The 24,102-nt window shown below is 38.9% G+C and overlaps 1 protein-coding gene across 1 annotated transcript in view; it reads right to left on the bottom strand.

Moving 5' to 3' along the window:
• Positions 1-24,102, bottom strand: part of MAN1A1 (mannosidase alpha class 1A member 1) — a 157,312-nt gene that overhangs the window by 5,658 nt on the left and 127,552 nt on the right. The window contains exons 8-10 of the mRNA XM_064447387.1: positions 20,438-20,553; positions 5,963-6,182; positions 5,001-5,173 (exon numbers count right to left, since the gene is read on the bottom strand). Of these exons, the coding sequence (XP_064303457.1) occupies positions 5,001-5,173; positions 5,963-6,182; positions 20,438-20,553 (509 nt within the window). The remainder of the gene's footprint in view (positions 1-5,000; positions 5,174-5,962; positions 6,183-20,437; positions 20,554-24,102) is intronic.

Here is a 24,102-nt window from a genome sequence, read left to right as displayed (position 1 = left end):
AACTCTCTGGTATCATGCAGTATAATAACGGCGTGAAGAGAATCTAAGATGATTACATTTAAACCAACTCATTATTCAAAAACAAATCCAGAAAATACTCTTTAGCCCTAAATAACTTCTCACAATAAAAATGAAGGTAAGCATGACGGATTACTGTATTTACTCAGGACCACACTATGAAACATGGTGCTTCCTGTGGAGACAGGTATTGGAACAACAACTTTAGGCAGAAATACCTGGAGCTTTATCAAACCCCTGACAGGGATGGAAGACAACTAGTTCCTCCGTTTCTGAAGTTATTACAGATATCACTGCAGTGATTGCAGGATGTGTAGATTTTATTTAGGATACTCCATTTCAAACCACATACGGCAAAAAGCTATGAAAAGGCAGAAGATGTGCCTTAAAAAAAGCAAACAGGCAGAATGAGCATTTTCTGATGACAGATGTGATTAATAATTACTGAGGTATCCATCACCTCCACCTGCTCTAAAGGATGTTCAAGATCTGTGTTTTTCTGTGAGTAGATCTCCTAAATGTCCTTGTTTTTGCTGGAGTCCCTGTGGCTATCTGCATATATTTAGCTTGCATGTCAGGCTCTCCATAGTTTTCACTGGAGAATAAGCTGCCTGTTGTATATTTAAAAGGGATTTTTCTCCAGGAGAGATCCTTTAAAATATAACAGGCCTATCTGTCTTTTCTTATGTGTCTTTAGGTTCTTTAATTTTCCTGGACACTTTTACTAAGTGACAAATATACTTAGGTTTAAACAAGTAATTTCCCCTGGCTGGTACTCCTTCCCTCTCGTCTACTTCAACCTGCAATGAATTAAAGATGCTGAATCTGTGTCTGGATTTTCAATGTCAAAGACAAGATTGTGTCTTCCAAGACACAGCAGAAGGAGAACTTGAACTTGAAGGATAAAGCTATCATTCAAGGAAACATCTGCATTCTAAACAGGGTGAGGTAAAATAAAAGCAAATTGCATTTGGGGTTTATGTGCTCTTTCTTAGATGTAGTTAGAGCCTTCTTTATAAGTTCATTGTAGGGAGATACCGTACAGGCACTTGAACACACTGCTGTGACGGAAACAAAGAGGTGAACTTGCTCCATGTTAGCCATCTGGTGGTACCTACTTGATGCAAATGTGAAGTATCCTACACCTCAAAGCTACTTTCCACTTAACTAAAGGAACAGGACATTCACATGCGGCATTAGTTCGATAAAAAGGCTCTTGGTTGTCACCCTCCTTTAACTGGCAGTAATGGCCTTTTGTGCCCATAGCTGCAGCTTGAGAGTATGGTGATGTTCACATTGACAGCGGGGTAGTGGTGGGTGGGAAGAAACAATCAAACACATTTTAAATTAGTACTTCTCAGAAGATGAGGGTGGCTAAGATCAGTTATGCTAGAGTAATGGAAAACATCAAGCAGAGTGAAAACTGGCTGACAGTCTCAAAGTATCGTAAAGGGAAAAAACAAAAGAAGTGCTGTGAATTCAAAATATGTGCTGCATTTATAATGCAGAAAGGGAGACTTTCAAGAGCTAAGCTGATAAAACCTTTCTGACTCAGTAACCGTGGATATTGCTGTTTGTCATAACTGCATTTTCTCCAACTGCTGAAGTACATGCAGAATGATCTTGGACTCAAATTAAAGCAGCAAAGCAAGTTTCCAAAGAAAAAAATGGAGAGGCTAGAGCACGTTTTTAGTCTACAAAAGTTAGAGGAAGAATTAATAGACTTGTTGGAGAGTTCAGAATTCATGATCTACAGAGCAGACTCCTTTTCTACTACAAGGGCACAGGGAAACAAACGTAACGAGTTCTTATTGCCAGCGTCATGAGCTGAAAATGGACATGAAACACCTGAAGAACAACGTTTTTGGGCAACAACAAACGGTCTGATTGTTGCCCCTTTTCTCCTGTTTCAATTTCAGCTTCCTCTTTGTGCAACAGTTGTTGGTGATTAAACCAACCACAGCCAGTGGTCAGGGCCTTCCCCAAGAACAAAAGGGTGGAGTGATGCACTCTCCGGAGCAAAAAGGAGCAGAATTTATTAAATAGCTGTGGTAAGCTCTCATGACACATGCTGGAACAAAAAAATACAGTATCAGGTGGAGGTGTACAGGCTATAAGCATCAAGGAAGAAAAGAAAAAAGATTTGAAACCTACAACTGACAGGATAACTTCTGTGAAGCTGTGAGATTTGGTTTTGTGAAACACGCAACTGCACATTAGGACAGTGGAAGATGGGCCTGTACAGAAGGTGACCAGCTGCTTCTCCCACATATGGGCTCTAATCCACTATGTGACAGCCAGACAAAAGTAACCACAAGAATGTTAAACAAGGAACACGTGGGGAGTGCTAAGAAGGTAAACGAGTGTACAAACTAAAATAAATACAAACAAATTGAACCAACAAGATAAAGAATAATAATAAGGAAATAATTTAAATTGTTTATAACAATGTTATCAGTGTGGGCAGCAGCAATGACTCAGGAGAAACATCTCCTGGAGAAGGAACACTTGGCATTGCTGAAGCCTGGTGGGATGACTTCCATAAACAGCCATTGTAAATATTCCAATTATAATCTGCCTGGGAAGATTCCAGTAGTAAAATGTGTGCCTATGGGTGGTGTTAGCAAAGAAGAAAGTAAGGGAACAGCACTCCAAATTAGTGGTTTTAAAAAGAAAAATTGCTTTGGAATCATTAACTCGGAAGCATATTGTTTCATGGCCAATAGAGCCCTGCCTGCCCTGAGGGAGGCAAATAGAGTGTCCTAAATAACTACAGTCTACTTAGCCGAATACAGTGTTGACTGCAGATATGCAGCATATGCTTGTGAATATTCAAACAAGAAGGAGTTAGAGAGTAGAAGTATACTTAATGCTAGCAGCTATTCTTTTATGGAAAGCAGATTTTACATAAATTTAATTCTTCAAGAATATCTAATTACCAAACTTGAAATGCTCTTTTTTCACAACACTCAATAACACTTGCACAACATTTGAGGTACGCTCAGTGTCTCACACAGTGAATATGGAATACAATTACAGATCTTGGTTGCTGTTGAGGAAGCCAGGTAACTGGCCGATGTCATGTTGCAGCCGGGTCTACGGAGTCATAACCCAGTAATAGCTCTCTAGTAGGGTCCCTTGGGGATAAGAAATTGCACGAGGCAAGTCTACATGTTCTTCTCTTACTGTAGAGCAACCTTCTACAACTAGCAGTGTAGGCCCACCCAAGAGAGTTATAATTACACACTCCTAGAAACAAGAAACATTGGGCAAACTGACAAGCAGGAACCTTTTGAAATCCTGGAAAGCAATAACTCTGCTATGGAGAGGTCACTATAAACAAAATGACATAGTTTGGTTTTTTTTTCCATTTTTCTTAAGTATACGGGGCCACAAAAATAATGTTCTTCAGCTTTCTGTATCTCCTATAAGATCTCAGTCTGATTGGAAATTCCAAAGTAATAGTGAAAGGAAAATAATTTATAGCAAGGGCAACATCAATGTGAGGAGAAAATAAGTGAACTCTAGTAGTGTAATAAGGACCCACACCTGGAGGATGAAACATGGTAAATCCAAAAACTCATCTCCATCAGTAGGAGTGATTAACCACTGACGTAAGGGAAACAATGGATTTGGCAAGCCAATTTCTGCAGTACAGGCTAGCTGCCCTCTTGGAAGGCTTGTGCTAGACAAACACAAATAGCTAGGTTCAGCATGACTAGTTGAAGCTCAAAGGCTAGTGGGACACAGAAATTGAGATCTAGAAGAGATTGTTATCATTAATGGAATTCAGTCCAGATGAGCTGGGAGCTGAACTACTAGAAAGCGGCTCTGTTGAGAAGGACCTGGGAGTGCTGGTGGACAACAAGCTGACCCCGAGTCCACACTGTGCCTTTGTGGGCAAGAAGGTCAATGGTATCCTGGGGTGCATTAAAAGGAATGTGGCCAGCGGGTCGACAGAGGTTATCCTCCCCCTCTACTCTGCCCTACTAAGACCAAATTTGGAGTACTGTGTCCGGTTTTGGGCCCCCTTGTTTAAGAAGGCTGTGGAACTGCTTGAGCAAGTCCAGCGGAGAGCTACAAAGATGATCAGGTGACTGGAACATCTCCCTTATGAGGAAAGGCTGAGAAACTTGGGTTTGTTTAGCCTGGAGAAGACTGAGGTGGGATTTCATCAACATCTATAAATATCTAAAGGGTGGGTGTCAGGATGATGGGACTAGGCTCTTTTCAATAGTGCCCAACGACAGAACAAGGGGCAATGGGCACAAGTTGGAATATAGGAGGTTCCACCTCAATATGAGAAAAAACTTCCTTATTGTGAGGGTGCCAGAGCAGGGGCACAGGCTGCCCAGGGAGGGTGTGGAGTCTCCTTCCCTGGAGACATTCAAAACCCACCTGGATGCGTTCCTGTGCCCCCTGCTGTGGGTGTGCCTGCTCAAGCAGGGGGTTGGACGAGATGATCTGCGGAGGTCTCTTCCAACCCCCACCATTCTGTGATTCTGTGACCTATGCTTTTTGAAAGTGACCCATTTTTTAAATATTTGGACCTATCTAGTACTTCATCTTGGCCTTTATCACCTTAATTAAAATCACCTTCATACAATTACTGTTGAAAATACACTTCATAAAACTTATTTCCATGTCCAAGGCTCAAATGTGGCACACGTTTGCACTTTCCATTTACATGCAGCAATACTCAACATCTTGAGCAGTACATCCAAATATGACCCTGATCTGAGAAGTATTTAGGGAGAAATCATAAGGTATTTGTCTAATATACAATACCAGCAGTATTTGTTTCTGTTAAAATGATCTTAGTTCATCTATGTAGTAAATTAATCTCTGGAAATTTGAGTTGATATTACTGATTTAAAAGAAATATTTACTCTCCAACTGCTAAACAATATCCAGATATCATTCAGTAGTTCACTTAACAAGATGTTAGGATTTAATGAGAAAAAAGTCCAATAGAACATTACCTCTACAGCTTCCCATCCCCACTGCCTGTACTTTGGGTCATGAGTGAGCCGCCACATGTACATGTAGGTCTCTATGACTTCTGGTCGCAGGATGTAGTATTTTTCATTTTGTCTTGTAGCAATGGCCTCAACACCACCATCAAATCTGAAGGCTTCTGGTCCCAGCTTCATGCCTAGCCAATATAAAAAACACATGCTAAAATAAAGGCATTAAAAAAGGCTGCAAATTATGTAACCGACCAAATCAACTATCCTTTCATGTGGCACTGAACCAGGTTACCCAAAAGGTACATAATTTCTGAAAGACTGCAGCACCTCCTGTTTTTAGTATTTTGAAATAATTCAGAGTTGGAGAGAGCTGTTCTTTGTCAATGCCTTAAACAGCAGTTCCAGTTTGAGCAGTGTTGCTAACATTTGCATTCTGGAAGACTTCATATAACCAGCAACATGTGAAATTTTGCTTAAAAGACGAGGATATTTACTTTTCTATATCAAACTGCAAAATACACTCTGGGACCCTGAAATACTGCCAGAGTTATTTTTATAAGATGATGAAAGAATCCAAAGAAATTCCCTGCACAGGAATCTGCTTTCTTTCTGCAGTTCTATGGCTTGCAGCATGGTACCAACAGAACTGAGAATAAAATAATTTTTTGTGCATAAAACATGATTAATAGCTATACTGATGCATAAATGAAGAGGCTTCCTTTCTTATTTGTATTCAGCTATAAGTGAAAAAAAGGTGTCATGTTAATTACTAGAGTGAGTAGATATGATTCAGGTGCACAGAAATTATTTATAAAACAGAGCAGCCATTCTTAAAGTTAATCTTAGAACAAAGCAGCATCTGCTTAGAACGGATGAAGGGTTCTCACCGTCATACAACTTTCATTCAGCATTACACAAAAATTCCGATGGCTGCCTTCACAAAGTCAAACTAAACTTTGCAACACACTACTTACTTGTACGGTCATAGGATTCATGGCAAGTCCTAGCAATTTCAGCACCAAGCTCGATGTGATGGCCCGTCTTGTCATTAGGTGCTCCATCTGCTCCAAGAGCAAACATGCCGCCAGCAAAACAAGTGAGATGTCCCATCTTGTGTTCAAGCAGTCCACCTTTCCACTCAGCGATGTATGTCAGCCCCCCACTCGATTTGCGAATTAGGTGGGTCTCTATGGCCTGCAGAAGTACATGATTTCAAACCCTTTGGTACCATTTGCTAAAGTATGACGGACAAAGACAAAGTTGCTTGTATGTTGGTTCGCTTTTCTCCATATTGCCTTTGCTTATAAAGTAAAATGGATAATACGAGCTAGCACAACCTCAAAGTGCAGCCAAACCAACGCCGATTAGCATACATCAGTAATGATGATTAATTTTGCTACAACTTTGAGCAATTTGCACATGACATTTTAGAAAAATATTGGAAAGATCTAAAAAATACAATTCCATTTTCAAATTATTTATTTCTTTCCCCTTCTACTTTGAGCAAGTTCAGGTAATTTCACTTTTAATGGTGATTAGCCGTCATTTCAGCTTCCGTACATCCCATTGTAATTCTAACCTAAAGGATGTAGTTATTGATGTAATTTCATGTCAATTATATGCAGACATAACTCATATTCAAAACGCCTGACTAAACGAGTGCCCTCAGTGATGTTAGGCCTCCAAGTCTATATGGTATTCCAAAGTCCAATGAGTTTTTCTCCCTCAGACTGAATTCTTCTGTTGTTATCGATCAAGAATAGGGTCTGGAAAAAAAACCTAAGCAGAATAAAACCACACAAATCTCCTAGAGAGAATTAGAAGTTGGTGCTGTTCGCAATGTACGGTCACTGATTATGAAATCCAGGAAAATAACCTTCCCTAATGAAAGGAACAGAATTAAAACAATAGAAGAGATGCAGAAGAGCACATTAATTAGAAGTGCACACAGAAAGTAAGCTATTACTCTCTGAAGGGTGATGGAGAGGAGACGAACAACCCTATCATACATGCAGTTATCCAGCAGTACTCTGGTTTATTCTGTTGAAATCATAGGATCCAGAAACAATACTCAACATGCATTATACAAGAGAAAAAAATGAATAAAAAATCAGTACAGAGAACTATTAACAAAAAAAAGCCTTGAAAAAAGTGTTATAAGGAGAAGGTATTGATTGTAGTTATTTCTTTCCATTTAAACATCTGTAAAGGTTGTTTTTATAAGCATGAAAAATGTTCTCTAAACTAGAAGCATCAGCAGAGTAATTGTGCAAGTTTTACTTACTAAGTAGTTTTTTTGTGCCAAGAATGTCACTTTGAAAACTACACTTTATTTTTTCCACTAATATTAGCGGAAAGCACTTAGTAAGGATGTTTTCTGCCCACCTCCAGACCCATTATTGGCTCAGAAAACTCCACCATCCCTTTCTTTCCTCCTTGATTGTATGTTTTTAGCACTAGTACCTACTGAAAAGCATACCTAAATTTGAAAGCAGCAGTAACTAATGAAGAGTCCTGTACTTTCAACAAATCCTACATAATTGAACCTATAAAAAAGAGGAATTAAATATGAAAGGGGAAAGGTGGGAAAACAGCTTCCTTAAGCGTCCGAACCACAGACCCCACTGTGGAAGACGAAAGAATTACAGAGGCTGAGTTGGTGTCAAGCTAATCGATGGTCGTGTATTCCAAGTGCATATAAAAAAAGCTTTTCTGTCAGACTGGGAAACTAGGAAAGAAATATCTAGGTACTTAAAAAAAAAAAATTCTTTAAAACACGCCTTTTGTGCTCATTTGGGTATAAAATATTTGAATCTATAATTAAAGAATTGACAGAACAGGGTTCAAAGAACCTGCTACAATATGTATTAACGCGTAAATAGGAAAAATTTATAAGACAGAAATAATTGGAAATCTTCCAGAATCTTCCAGACTTCTATTCACATTTTTATTAAATGGTTCATATTTTGTAACAGGATGCCTTATTGTTAAAAACACACAACAATTTTGTGGGAAAGAGCTTTCAGACTATTTAGGCATTCTAAAAAATAAGCTACCTAAAACTGAGTTCAGAAATTAAAAACTTTTAATTTAATGATATTTCATTAAACCTTTCAGCATGGTATCCCCATCTCATCAAATCAACAGTTCTGGCAATAGTTGATAACTCTGCTGGTCACTTAGCTGTTGAGTCAGAATTTATTTAAAAAATAAAGAAATATAAAAATAGGTCGATGACTAAATTTACCTATATTGCAATTTTTTTAGTAAAGAATTAATGAAAGACAGAGTGAAGTATTACTGTACCTGACAGAAATAACAGTAATCATGCATGCTCAGAACTACAGTAACTAGACTAGAGTTGATTCTTGTAGTATGAAGATGGATTTTGCAATACCAATTAGTCTTCCAGAGGGTTTTTTTCCCCCTCTTTTGGCTCAGCATTAAAGTTCAGGCTGAAAAAGAATGACTTCCACTTGGGAAATTTAAAAATTATTCTAACAAACTGGTGTTAAGAAACTAACAAATTGATGTTAATTGATGGTAAGAATGTCACAAAATAAAAATGTATTTCCAAATTAATTATTCATGTATAGTAAAGCAAATCATCTTGGTTTCATAAATGAGTCCTATTAAGAACCAGTACATATGCCTATGAAAAGTTATTTTTACTATGTAAGCAACTTATTTAAAGCTATTTTTATTAGGTAATTATTTACTATATTACAGGATCTCGAATTGCCTTGTCATACTTTGTACAATCATGGGTGTCTAAGTGCTAGATAATACCTATGCCGATGTATATTCCTTTTTGAACGGCATGCTGGTTAACTAATCATTTCTACCTAGACAGGAAATCCAAACAGTCTTCGATTTGTACAAATAACCTTCAGAAGCCATAAGCCTTTGCCAAAGCTTCAAGTAAATCTAAGAAGTTTCTTCATGGCTCTTCATTTTCTGTCTGAGCTAGACAAACTGTTTTCATCAGAAATAGGTTTCCCTTCTCTCATCACTATTCATCTACCATCCGACTGAGAACAGAGACACTAGCTGCTTCCCTGAAACAACATTGACCAAAGGCTTGCTCATAAATTTGCTGTATCAAAGTTGCATGAAGTTTGGAATAATTGCAGCATGACATCGAAGTGTCAGATTATAATGAATTTGTCAGGTGTGTTGCAGTTGTTTCAGGAACTCAACATTGAAAAAAGTTATTATAAAAAATCAGCATATTTAGAAAGCCTCAAAAATGTAAATTATTTTGATCTTTAAACCCTCCCCCCACATATAACCTGCATGGGTAGAACATATAAAAGAAACTCTCCAACATTAAGTACTGATGAATGTATTCATTGACATTTTGAACTCCTGTATCAGTAACAGTATTTGCAGCGTTAAGACATGGTAAAACCTTCCTTTTTGCCACAAGTGCACACTAACTATAGTTTAATTTCAGAATTTACTTCCAAATACTGTTAAAGCACTACTTCTGGAATGTATAATGTTTGTATAATGCATGAGTATGATAAAATATTTTCAAAGTAAACAATAAACAAAAATCAGTACTCTTTCAATTATCAATTCTGAATCTGTACCTAAACTGCCAAAGTACCACCTATCATCCATCTCCTGAAAATTCACAAAACTGCTATTCACATTTTTAATACTTTTTTGGTTGTAACATAATGGTACGTCCTTCTGTGATCAAGATATTTTTCAGTGAGTTTCACAAAGGATGTAAGTGCCACCAGGCTGGACTGAACTTTCTGAAAGACATTAATTTTTTAAATAAGCTTGAGGTTCGGAGCACGGCTAAATCACTAGCTGGAATACATAGGCAACTGTTTTAAGTATAAAAAAAACTTGAATGAAAAGTTGAGAAAGTACTAGGATGAGGAAGAAATACTTTCAGTTTAAACAAAGATATAATAAGGGTCTCTGAACTTGAGTAGCAGGATGGAAAGGCAGGTTACAATCCCACAGTGAAATGCTACTTGCTATGTATAGTGCTGTGGGCGCAGGTCTGGCAGGGAACCCAAGTTACTAAAACAAATTATTATAAAAGAAGAATAGGTGCTATGGTGACAAACATCCACCCAGGTGAAAATCTCTGTTGGGTAGAATTAATTTTGAATTTCCTACTTAGAATCTCTATTTACTTTTATTTTGATATAATTATCTACACACTTTAAAAAGGGACACGTTTATTTGAATTGCAGCTCTTTTACAAGATGGTCCCTACTTACAAATAATTCCTTCCTGCTCTACTTGCAGATCAGGTGGCATCATATTTATCACTAGCGAGATTATTATTTCATTTTACTATAATGAATATCCTCAGTGTAAACCAATATACAACATCTGCAAAGAATCAAAAAAGCTAGAATAATGTGATCTTTGATTAGTTGAAACTACTAAATGTGATAATTGTTTGGAGCTGGTACAGTTTTTCTTTTAAGTAAATGGAAATTTCATGTTACTGTTTTCCAGAATATATTTCTGCAATTTAAATACTAATTTCTTTCTTTCCATCAAGGTAAAGCAGAGAGACTGTGCAACATAAAAGGTGCAAAGAAAAAGTGGCTGCGAACGTACGTTCCCAAAGGGAACAATAGCAGATGCTACCTTGGAGTGACCAATTAAAAAAAAAAAGAAAAAAAGGAGACAACCTGACTTTAGACTGTACTGGACAAAAAAGGGGAGGGAGGAAGGGAAACTGAAGGAAAATAAACAGCATTTGCCAGATATTTAAAGAAAAAAAATTTACATGTAAAGCTGATATGACATATAGTTTGTAGTGTACCTGCAAGCTCTTACAGCCAGCCTAACTTTTACAGCTGATACAGTTCCTTGCAATTTTTTTTGGTGCTTTTATGTAAGGCTCTGCTTACAGTCCTTGCTGCAATAAAGCCTTTAGCTAAATTACTTTTTTTTTCCATCTTGTGGGAAATTATTCCTTCTCTACAACAACCGTAAAAAATGCTTGAGCACTCAATTAGAAACACTAACAGTCCCTTTTACGGTTTGAATTGTGACTCAAGTGCACCTTGTATTACTCCTGGCATCTTTCTTATAAGTTCACATGTTAAAATTACGCCCTTGCCCATCCGTCACATCGGAAGAACTGCACTGAATGAGACATTATGAATTGTTTAGGTTACAGGACCGTGCATTGCATGTGTGTGTAATCTTGGTTATTGACAGCTCAAAAGAGAAACTCTTCCATTTTTCCCAACCTGATTTCCTCCCCATCCTGCCCCCTTTCTTAAGGCAATTTGTTTTGTGTTCTCTGCTTATCAGCCTGTTCCTTAAGCTTTACATTATACTGCCGGTCCTTATCCTTGCAAAATTAAGCAGACCTGGGCCCTCCTAATAAATACCCATTTTCCTTCATTCAGTTCCTCACTCCTTTAAGCTTTTCACACATCTTAAACGCTGTCTTCACCACCCATTCCTCAGTCCCTGACTGGATTTTGTGATTGGGAAGTCCTTCATTTACCCTCTGAGTTGTTTAGGACTTTGAACTGGATTTCCTGCAGAGAAACATAGAGGATACAGAACTGAAGTCATCTCACTGTTTAAATGAATAAAAAACCTGAATCAAGCTTATTTTTTAGTAGAGAGTATTCTCTTGGTGGATTATGCTGACAGGTAATAAAAATACTAGCAGAGATGCCTACAGAGCACAGATGTAGGCTTCTCAGGAAAAATGCTCTGCCCCTCAAAGTTGCTCAATTCAAAATAAACACCTGGCATACGAAAAAAAAGTTAATTCTGCTAAAGGAGCAGGAACAACAATCTGCAAATCTCAAAATGCAATGTAAAGCTGCAGTCCTACTTCCTCTAACACTTCAGCATTTTATCTCTCCTTTTACAATAATGGTTTAATTATGACTAAAGAATTTCAACGACTACTGCTTTTTTAACAACAAAGCTAGATGTTTCATTTCCTACCTCAGGACGTCACTGTAGCTGGAGATAAAACTGTCTTGCAAGTCATAGTTACATATTTCCATACTTTAATAAATTTGAAACTTCAAAAATATGATTCTAGATCTAAATTTCCATTGTTTATAATGTTTGTTTTGGTGATAATTACAACACTGCAGGCTTCTTCACAACAAAGCACTATAAATTATCTCAGTCCAAACTTTTAATATGTTTTTTCTTCCCCTAGGAATCTTCTTCATAAACAGTATTTTGATGATTTGAAGCAACAGTGAGTATGAAGGAGAATTCTACCACGTGATATTTCCAATAATTCAAAGATGTATAATGTCAATTGCTTACTTATTTTAATATTTATGGCTTGCACCAGTACATTTTATTGCTTTGAAACAGCACACAGCAGGCAGGTCAGGGTTATTGTGATTTTGCATGCTGTGAGTTTTGAGTCAATTGCCTGTTTTCTTCACTTTAAGTTACTTCCCTCATGTTTTCTCTGTTGAGTTGATCTAATGTAATAGGTATTTTTCTTCATCAATCTGTAAAATTAATCAAATTTATCCTTTATCCAAAATTCCAATCAGTTTATTATGAAAAGTTCAAGATGTGCATTGTTCCATTATTACAGCTGTTTTGGAGATGGCAGGAAAGCATTGCACTTTATTTTTAAACTTTGTATTTGTTAGTTGATTCTGTTTTCATAAATATTGTCCATACAGGTTTTAAATATGTATTACAAGATGTATGAATCATGTGAAAGCATATAGTCAGAAAAGCTAGGATGGAATAGGAAGTTCAAGCCCTTGTTACAATTTATTTAAATACTTCCGCTAAAGAAAAGTGGCATCTTCTTATCCTGAGGTCCTGACTGTTTACTAAACTGTGCTTTAAAAATCAAAACTGAAATCTGAACACAGAAGAACTTTCATTTGTTTAAACACAATATATAAGAAATATTTTGAAAGCAACAAGGCACTTACTGCTTTTGGACTTAAGACATGTTATACAGACAAGCTTCTATGTGAAATGAAATATGAATGCTTATAATGGAGATGTCTAAGTTTTTAAAATGGAAACATTGGCAAGCATTTAACTACTATGATACCTATCCATCTGATCACTAAAATGATGATTAAGTTCTAGGGGAAAACTGATAATTAATTTTTGTCTGAAAATCTACTTATGTTTTTTCCCCCTGCGTAGATCTATTAGTGTCTCTAAGAGCACCAGTGCTCTTGCACTAAATGTACTTAATGCTGTCTGCTACCAGAAGGCTAGATTTATTCATATTCTTAAAACAGTATTAATGGAATGGCATGAATCAAAGCAAGTGACTCTCAAAATGTTACATTATGTATTTTCTGAATATTCTAGAATAAATATCTATCACTCCTGATAAGCTTTTTTTGCTGTCAAAAAAAGGAAAGGAAAATAGCACAAATAGTAAGAATATGGCTGCTCTGACAACAAGAGCAAAGCCATGAGCAAAAAGGTGACAATTTCTCTTACAGGACTTTTTAAGTTAAAATCCTCCTTAAAGACTTCTAACAGAGTTATAGTTTGCTGCTTTTCTTGACAGTCCATAAACTAGCAAACATTTTAATAAGTACTTTCTATAGTCCAAAATGTAGAAATTGTGCAGTTAAAAGTAAAGCATTAGCTGCGGAAGACTGTCTTTAGTCTTGATGCTTCCTGTAAGCAGTTGCAGAGAGCCTCAAACCTCCTGTCAAGAGGTGAAATAGAGTGAAGAGCATGAAAAGGAGCAGTGAGCTCTCTGGATGTTCTCATCTGTTAGGTGTAATGAATCTTGTGTTCCTACTTAATACAGCTATGCTACTGCTATGTGCAGAACACCAGTGCAGCTGGGTGGTATGTATTTTAAACATGACAGCTGACAAAATATGCAAATGAACTACATATTTCTTAATTTTTACACATTTAAGTTATAGGCAATACACCCCCTCCCCACCACCCCCCAAAAAAAGTATGCAGTGGGAACGCTGGGTCCCCTGCACCAACTGTTTCATTCTGAAGATTGGCTCCTATTGCACCACCCTGCCTGCCCTATTTATGTATTTCCTTCAATGCCAAGAAGTGTTCAAGTATTGAATGTTCAATTCATTAATATACTTTTGGCTTTACCCAGTATGACAAACTATTCTAATTAAATTGTTGCAGTTCTGTCATTGTCCACATCAGTCACGCAGTTTTTAAGATCAGTATGATCACAGAGCAAACCACTTCACACAACTTAATGGAAACTGCAATCAGGACAGACCAGCCACCAGACTGTCACCACAGTTAAACAGACCCTCGTGAAGCTCTGGAGATGAAAAGGCCCTATCTGCCAATATCATTCTTTCAGTTTGCTAACAACACTTTGTTCTCTCCCGCATTTCAATGAGAAAGGAGTCTACATGGATTTGTTTTATTTATCTGAAAGGCAGAAATCTTGACAGCTCTGAAAAGTATTCACTATTTAATGCTGACAATTAAATATACAAAAAAAAAACCCACCCCACCCAAAACAAAATCAAAACCATATAACTTCCTTTGGCAGAGTACAAACTGAGTGTATCAAGGCTAGTCTCTGAAGTTAGCCATGTGCCACAGAAAAAAAAAAGTACAAAAAATTGAAAAGTGATCCTATATATTTTCTGTCTGAACATTCAAAATCCTGAGGCCAAAAATTACTTTTTCCCCTTGTGATACCCACAAAAAGTTACTGCATTTGTTAATCACACAACCTAGCCTAGCAGCACGCTGACTTTCAGGAGCACTGTTGAAATCTGGCAGAGAATGGCTGTGGCACTGCTTCACAACACCTATTCTTCTTTTTGCTGTTTCCATTGTTTCTACTTCCTTGTGCCAGGTTCTCCAGAGATCACTAGTTTTCTTGTTACAATCTTCTGAGCAGTTGTTATCCAGCAAGAAAAATTAAACAATCTAAATGTATAAAAGTAAACTATTAAAAATTTTACTGAGGGAGCTGTCGGAGGAGCTCGCCAAGCCACTCTCCATCATTTACCAGCAGTCTTGGTTAACAGGGGAGGTCCCAGATGCCTGGAGGCTTGCCGATGTGACGACCATCTACAAGAAGGGCCGGAAGGAGGATCCAGAGAACTAAAGGCCTGTCAGCCTGACCTCAGTACTGGGGAAGATTATGGAGCGCTTCATCTTGAGTGAGCTTACCAGGCAAGTGCAGGACAACCAGGGGATCAGGCCCAGCCAGCATGTCTTCATGGAAGGCAGGTCCTGCCTGACCAACCTGATCTCCTTCTATGACCAGGTCACCCGCCTAGTGGATGAGGGAAAGGCTGTGGATGTAAAGACTTTAGTAAAGCCTTTGATACTGTCTCCCACAGCATTCTCCTAGAGAAGCTGGCGGCTCATGGCTTGGACAGGTGTACTCTTTGACGGGTAAAAAACTGGCTGGGTGGCCGAGCCCAGAGAGGTGTGGTGAACAGAGCTAAATCCAGCTGGCAGCCGGTCACAAGCCGGGTTCCCCAGGGCTCAGTGTTGGGGCCAGTCTTGTTTAATATCCTTATCAATGATGTAGATGAGGGGATCGAATGCACCCTCAGTAAGTTTGCAGATGACACCAAGTTGGGCAGGAGTGTCAATCTGCTTGAGGGTAGGAAGGCTCTGCAGATGGATCTGGACAAGCTGGATCAAGGGGCCGAGGCAAATTGTATGAGGTTTAACAAGGCTAAGTGCTGGGTCCTGCACTTTAGTCATAAAACCCCCATGCAACGCTACAGGCTTGGGGAAGAGTGGCTGGAGAGCTGCCGGGCAGAGCAGGACCTGGGGGTGCTGGTCGACAGCCGGCTGAACATGACCCAGCAGTGTGCCTGGCTGGCTAAGAAGGCCAACAGCATCCTGGTTTGTATCAGGAATAGTGCAGCCACCAGGAGTAGGGAAGTGATTGCACCCCTATACTTGGCACTGGTGAGGCCGCACCTTGAATCTTGTGTTTAGTTTTGGGCCCCTCACTACAAGAAGGCCATCAAGTTGCTAGAGCGTGCCCAAAGAGGGGCAACGAAGCTGGTGAAGGGTCTGCAGAACAAGTCTTATGAGGAGAGGTTGAGGGAGCTGGTGTTGTTTAGTCTGGAGAAGAGGAGGCTGAGGGGAAACCTTATCGCTCTCTACAACTACCTGAAAGGAGGTTGTAGTGAGGTGGGTGTTGGTCTCTTCTCCCAGGACACTAGTGATAGAATGAGAAGAAATGGCTTCAAGCTGCATTAGGGGAGGTTTAGATTGGATATTAGGAAGAATTTCTTTACTGAGAGAGTGGTCTGCATTGAAACAGGCTGCCCAGAGAAGTGGTAGAGTCGCCATGCCTGGAGGTATTTAAAAGACGTGTAGACGTGGCACTTCAGGGCATGGTTTAGGAGACATGGTGGTGTTGGGTTGATGGCTGGACTTGATGATCCTAGAGGTCTTTTCCATCCTTAATGATTCTATGCTTCTAAACCCTTTGTAAAGGTAAACCTACAGATCGCAGTGGCTCTATCTCTGATACCATGGGCTGCTCTGAACTGAGCTCCCTGGGGAGTGCTGGTGAGGGATTCTCCCTCTTCCTGTGAAGCTCTCCTGGGCTGAGCTACTGCTCTCTTTACAGCCTTTAGATATCCACTTCTCTGGAAATACAATGAGGAGGGGATGAATGAAGGCAGTGCCAGAAAGAGAGAAAAAATATTTAAGATGGAGAAAGCCTGCAGCAATGACCATAAATAAATGTAACAGAAAAATCTGGAAAGGATACCTAACCAGACATCAAGTGTGAGACAACCTGTTAATTGCAGTAGTGGGAAAATTGCCCCTCAACTTAGAAAAGGAGGGATTAAACATTTGAGAAGGCAGGATTTGATGCAGTTGCTTGTGACGCTGCTGTTGCTTGACTAGACATAAGTGAATCCAGAAGGTCCATTTTTGCTCTAAATTATCACATTCTTTTACTACGCCTACTCAATTGTGTCTCAGATCAACTGTTAACTGAAAGAAGTGGGATGGTTCCTGGCCTGGGTACTTTCAAAGTCTGTCAGATTATTCTATGGCCAGTTACATCCTCAAAATATGACTAAAATCTGAATACATGTTTGTTCTGTAACTGTTGCATACTATCCATTGAAACCAGTATAAGATCTCTTACTTCCTGTATTATGTGAAATAGGACATTATATGCATTGCTTTTCAAAAGAGAAAAATAACTTACATTAAAAATACATTCACTTGTCTTTCTGTGCAAATTCTAGAGTTTATGAATACCTCTGACAGCCTTATAAATACATTCATATTATGCTCTGGTATTCATAACAAGATGAGTTCTGTCCCTTTTCCCATTAGAAATAAACTCTTCTTTAAATGGCACGAGTCAAATGTGCATCTTATGGCAAGCAGGTTTTTTTTTTTAAAATCTAGTTTGACATCTTAGATATTGCTTTTAACTTAAGCCATGAAACAATCTATAGGTGCTACTAATGCACTCTAATAGAAAGAACTCTTTGTTTCTAATATGAGTTATAGAACAACGTAAGAGATAACCCCAAAGCTTTACTTAAATAAATTTCAGCTTTTCACAGTGTACCATAATGCCATATATTTTCATTTATTGTTTCTGGATAGTGGAAGATATTGAATTAGGCATCAAACCTTTACATTGCACTTTCAGAATTGGGTGGGTATGTGCTGGACTGAATGGCCAGGAATAATCACACCATTCCCTTTGGCATAGTCTTAAAAAGATTCTGAAAGTGTTGGGGGAAATTTATCTTAGAAAATACGAAGCAGACTCAGAATGCCCAAACCATGTAGGCTTAGTCATAAAGAAAGACTGCAGCTTGTGCAGACACTTAAATTAGCTTTAATTTAGGTAAGTAAGGGATCAATAGCAATAAAGCCTATATCAAGATGGATTTCAAAGTAGGCTAGTCATTCTGGTGAAGAACATAGCATCTTAATGGGGCCCAACAAGTCTGCAGTTTCATGAGACTGCAAATGCCCTGCAGTTTTCTGAACAAGCTACATTACAGCATCGAGCTGTACCTCTACATGCTGCATGTACTCTTTCAGCTTTGGTATGGGTGTGTTTTGGTATAGAAAACAGAGAACATGAATGCTATTGCTCAGAAAATACTGGAAATAGCATTCAACCAACAGCATGGTGAAATCTAGCATACTCTTAGTGATCATCTGGCCCTTTCAAACACTGATACTCTGGACAGACACAATGCTTGGACTGCTTAAGAGCTAGCACTACTAAAAACTATTAAGATAATAGGTATTTTAAATGTAGTCATATACAGCAAGCCCTGTCATTGATATTGCCACATTCAGTGATGCTGCTGACAAGGCAATCCTCCAGCTCAGCCCTGAGCAGGAAGAACCAGCCGTGCAGCATGGTGGCCATCACCACTTCTGCTCCCTGCCAGGACCTCAGGATGCCTGCGACAATTTTTGTACTCGAGGAGGTTGTTAACCCGGTATAGCTAAGGTGTGAGTTTAAACAAAGCCATGCTGCTGAACGCTGCACGGACACACCTTGGATCACTCCTGGCCCTCTTCCTTGATGGCCATAGCTCTCCATCCACTGGGCAGCTTGAGCTGGCTTGGGAGTGACCCAGGCACACTGCCACTGTGCAGCTGACATGGGATGGCACACCTGCTCGTGTGATGTTATGTTAAGGCAAGAGACTTCCCAATGTACCCTGCTCCAGCTGTGCTCAAGTCAGGGGAAGGTGAACCTTCAGCCTTAGCAGGAGCAGCCCAGTGCCGGCCATCGAGACACTGGACTCTCTCAGACTCTCTGTTATTGGCTAGGATCAATGAGCCCCAGCTGCTCCCTGGCAGGATGGGAGCCAATGCACTCACGATCCCCCTAATGAAGATGACTGTCACACCACATTTGGGATATTCTACCCGCAGCGGTTTCCAGAATAGCTGTACTAGGAAAAGCACAGTTTTTAACCACATGCATCTATGCACTAGCACTTAACCTATGTAAGAATGTATTTAAAAGAAATACCTGACGTTATTAAACCAGTGGAAGTAAAAGACTGAAGCAGCTTTGCGGTGCTTCAGAATGCCTTCCATGGTAAGATGAATTGATATCGTATTATCAGACACTTTGTTCTCTCTTTTTAGCTGCCAACCTAATGGCTGAGCTATTACAGTATCACTGTTCTTATGTTACAGCCTCAAATGCACTCAAACCCGATTTAAAATCCACCTTTTGCTCTGAAGCTCAAACCATGTCAGCGGTGAAAATGAGGCTGACTGCATCCAACTCTTCACTTATAAAATTAAAGGCAGGATTTTCTTAGCAGAGGATACTTGGTCATCAAATTTACTACCACCAGAGATCACACCCTCCCTCAAATCACCACATATGGCTTTTCTCTCTAATGAAAAAACAACAACAAAAAAAAGCTGCAATGAGCTAGGGCTGTATTTTTTTAATGCCGCCACTTTTTTCAGCCTGGGAAGTAAAAGGAGACTTATGTCTCTTCCCTAGGCACAGCACATATCCAGATGTATGAAAGAATAAGCAGATATTGCTTAGCAGCTCGAAGCCTTGTCTACAGAGGCACTGTACATACATACAGTTAATAAGAGATAAAAGTCCTGGCTCTAGAGAGCTTCCAGACAAAACAGATGAAAGGATGGGGAAGAAAGAAGTAATATTATCCTCTTTTTTATATCTATTTGAAAGAAAGGAACAGAGAAAATAGGTCATTTGCCCAAGACTGAAGGAAAAGCCTGTAAATATGGATTTAAACTTAATACTTTCCGAGTCTCAATCCAGTGTCACAAACCCATTATTTCTCCCGAAACAGTATATTAAGGAAATACAATCAATAACAAAGCAAGTTGCAGACTAGAGGTTCATAAATAAAATACCACATAGAAATGTAAGTATGCACAATTCTGATTTTTGAAAACTTTCTTTTGTGTCCAATTTGTATAATTGGCTGTTTCACAGAAGCTGGCAAATATATGCCTCTTATAACAAAAATGTCTAATTTCAAGAGTCTACCATAATATATTGAACCCTGTGTTGACCACAATCAAAATACTCTAATGGCTGAAATATGAGGTTGAAACACAAGAAAGGAACCCCTCCTAGATATATGGAAAAAGGACAGAAGGAATATACTTGGGGAAAACTGAGGAAAAAAGAATTGAACTTCTATCTGAGAGCTACTTGTAGATGCATTTTTTGTTGCATATTTTATACCTCTCTCTGACAGTCAGAGAGAACTGACTGTCTTTCAGCTGGAGAAAAAAATAGCTATAATTAAAGACTCTCCCTTTTCCCACAGTGTCTATATTCCTCTAGCATTTATATTTGATGAAGTCTTTTAAAAAGAGAAACTAATTATTTAAAAAAACCCACACTGTGGTGGCAAAAACATAAATCCCTCACATTGTCCCCAGAGCCTGTCTCTTTAGGATTATTATAGATTAGATTATTATGGAAAGGAAGATTTAAATATCTTATTTACCTGAACCGCGTCATAATACATTTTCTTGCCTTCTTCATCTGTCTTGTCCGACATCAGCCATGCCTTGAGCAAATATTCATAAAAGCTATCCCCAAGCCCTCCAATGGAGACGTGATCTAAAAAGGGAGGAAAAAGATTCAACAGCAATTTCATTTTCAGCCTGTGCAATATAAAATACAATTACAGTTTGAAACAGTGCATTTAATGCACCTGAACATCTCTTCCTAAAATAATCTTCAATAAATGTAAGCCTGGAACCTTGAGAAAAACTTAACTGGTATATACGGATAATTATTTCTTCAACTGCTAACTTCTTCATCAGGCTGAAGCACAACAGTTATTTAATATCCACAACGTGCCACAGGAGTTCATGGCAAAGAAACATAATTTATATGTGTAACACCAAATTCATGTAGTCTATCCGATACAAAAACATGTTAACCTAAGTCCTTTTTTATTTTAAAACCAGGAAAAAAAATAGAAAGTGCTCTCTAATTTGATAAAGGCTTTCCCCTCTTGACTGCAGGGATTGTTTTTATTTGCTTTTTCATTCACTAATGCACCACTTAAGTCACTTCATAAAAAAGGCCAAAATGTTTTAGCTCCTTACTGCAGAGTTGAATTTCAAGTTATTTTATGGTATTTCAAAATGCCAACCCATATGTTTCAAAATAACATTACATTTTTGAACATCTGGCTGCTCTCAGAACTCAGCAGTGGTTCTAGAAGGAAACAAAGACTTTGCCACATCTACAGATAATTACTGCTATCACACTGCCTTATTTGGCCCTACATTTACTATGTGAAGTAATCTGGTACTACAGATGCTGTGATTATTCAACTGCACACGTTTACGATGTGACCCTGCAAACACTAACACCGAGTCAGACCATTTGGTGTTAGTTGCACTAGTGACGTGAAAGTTAGCGTCGTTCTCAGCTGCTTGCACAAGGTTGCACTTGCTTGCTGTCCAAGAGCCTAAAAGATTCTTGGCAAAATTTTAATGAGCTATCATATATGATTTCAGCATAGATCCCCTAAATCAAATACTACAGCTACATATATATACACCCCCCACGCCCCACCCCCTCAAAAAAGTGTTTCTCTAAGCTCCATCAAACCAGAGAACACTAGCAGGAGGTGTGGCCTGGTAACATTAAGGGATCTGGCATTTATCAAGTCTTCAGTGAAAGGATTTCAAGTGCTTTACCAGGACTACTCATTTATAACATTGTGTTCAGTTTTGGGCCCCTCACTATAAGAAGGACCTTGAGTTGCTGGAGCATGTCCAGTGAAGGGCAATGAAACTGGTGAAGGGTCTGGAGCACGTGTCTTACATGAAGCGGCTGAGGGAACTGGGGTTATTTAGTCTGGAGGAGGCTGAGGGGAGACCTTATCGCTCTCTACAAGTACCTGAAAGGAGGTTGTAGTGAGGTGGGTGTTGGTCTCTTCTCTCAAGTTACCAGCGATAGGATGAGAGGAAATGGCCTCAAGCTGTGCCAGGGGAGGTTTAGATTGGATATTAGGAAGAATTTCTTTACTGAAAGAGTGGTCAGACACTGCAACAGGCTGCCCAGGGAGGTGGTGGAGTTACCATCCTTGGAGGTGTTAGAAAAAAGCGTAGATGTGGCACTTCAGGACAAGGTAGTGTTGGGTTTGACAGTTGGACTTGATGCTCCTAGAGGCCTTTTCCAACCTTAATAATTCTATGATTCTATAACTGTCAATTTTACAGTGAGGAAGGGGTCCGCTAATTCCACCCGAGACATGCAGGATGTGGATGTGGTTACATATATCACGCAGCAAGTCTGTGAGTCATACCGCAAAATTCCGCGCATGAGAAAAGCAAAACACACATGGGGTAATCCAGGTTCAAAAGCGAGATGCAGAAGGGTTACTGGTACAGAGCTCACACTTCCCAACACCTAACTCTGATCTTAGCTTCAAAGTTATGCCTCTGTTGGTGGAATTCAAAAGAACACAGAGAATTTATTTTTAAACTCCTTAGTATCTTCTCTTCATGGAATGCCTCCGTTCACCTTTTGAATAGGTTGCAAAGCCATGCAAATGTAAAGGTATACTTTTTTCCTATTCAAACTTTATTAACAGGGCTTTTTTTCTCCACTAGCCTGTGACATACAAAAAATAATTTAGTTTTCCAAACACATCCTGTCCCTTTACCTAAGAAATACATTTTACCATCAAACCTGGATTATAAACGGCTTTCCCCCCTCTTCTTTTGAATGAGATATATTAAATTTCTGGAAAGAATACACCATTTATTTAATTAAATGTTCATGATCCAAAAGGAAAAGAGGATTCTTAAAAAAAATGAGAACATTTTCTATGATCGAAGGCTGATCTTTGAACAGCAGCATTTAAATGACCTTTACGGTTTCCTAAATAAATTACCATAGAAACCTATGACATTTGCAAACTAAATAGCACAAGCACAGTTTCATCAATAATAAGCCCTGTTATTATATACATTATTGCAGTAGGCAAATCCAATTGACGCACGCTGCAGCAAATCACTGTCAGTTTACTGTCAAAATAACAAGGGCTAAATGAATTTACAGGAACAATGGCAGTGATCCAGCAGTGTCCTTCATAGTTACAGCATTTCATGAGAAGAAATGTTCAGAAACTATTCCTCTCTCCCCACTTGATGTTTGAGAGATACTACTTCTGTCTTGTACCAATTAAGAGTCTAGGTTTTTTTTTTTACCCTGTTGTAATCAACCAAAAGCAGCCTAGAAAAGCAATCTCAAACAAAACATTTCTCAAGTCTTATGTTCTGAACTTCTACTAAGGAAAAAAATTAATAAATTGGTGTCTGCGAACAGAGACAACTGAACTGGAAGAGATGCAACAAGATTGAATTTGCTTTGGCTGCTTCAGCATGTTAGGGGCTGACCTGCATTAACATTTGTGTCCATCATTGCATGTGCAGGAAGCTATTTCTTTGTCAATACTACATATTATTGGAAAGCAAAACTGGTACAAACTGTTTTCCTGTGCACACCAACAAAAACTGTCATTTGATGTGAACGAAGAGTATATAAGACCATTATATTAAGAATAGGGAAATGGCAAAGGCCATAAGACAGCGTCAGTATTTGACCACTTCAAAATAAATAAGGCAGAGCCACTAACAGCATCAGCCACTATAAAGATCTGCTCTCATGCAGCTCACCCAAAAGCTCAGTTTCTGTGGCTGACTGCATCTGAGGAAGGAGGTAACTGGACCTGGCTCACAGATGCTGAGGTGGCCTTCTCACCAAACCCAGCACCTATTGCTGTGGGATCAACACTTCCAGTGGGAGGTTTTAATTTTTTAGAAGGCTGTGCTAAACCAACATGGTTAACAAGTGGGCACACAACTCTCAGATCTGTAAATGGATGTCAGAGTTTATACCAACATGCCAGCTGGAGTGGATGGTTACGCATGCTGAGCTGCCACAGGCCTTAGAACGTGGTGACCTGAAGGAAGCCTCACAGCACAGCAGACTAGAAAGCTTTCTAAAAAGATGGGCATACTTCTAATTCATAAAGGGAAACGTCCTTCACATTGATGGGACAATACAACTGAGCAGCACAACCTTTTCAAACATCTTTTTAATTCAGAGTGTGACACAGAGCATTCAAAAATGTATTTTGTTCAA

Source organism: Phalacrocorax carbo, chromosome 3 (genome assembly GCF_963921805.1).
Source record: "Phalacrocorax carbo chromosome 3, bPhaCar2.1, whole genome shotgun sequence".
NCBI lineage: Eukaryota > Metazoa > Chordata > Aves > Suliformes > Phalacrocoracidae > Phalacrocorax > Phalacrocorax carbo.
Note: the sequence above shows the minus strand (reverse complement) of the source record. Positions and strands in the feature narration are given on the sequence as shown.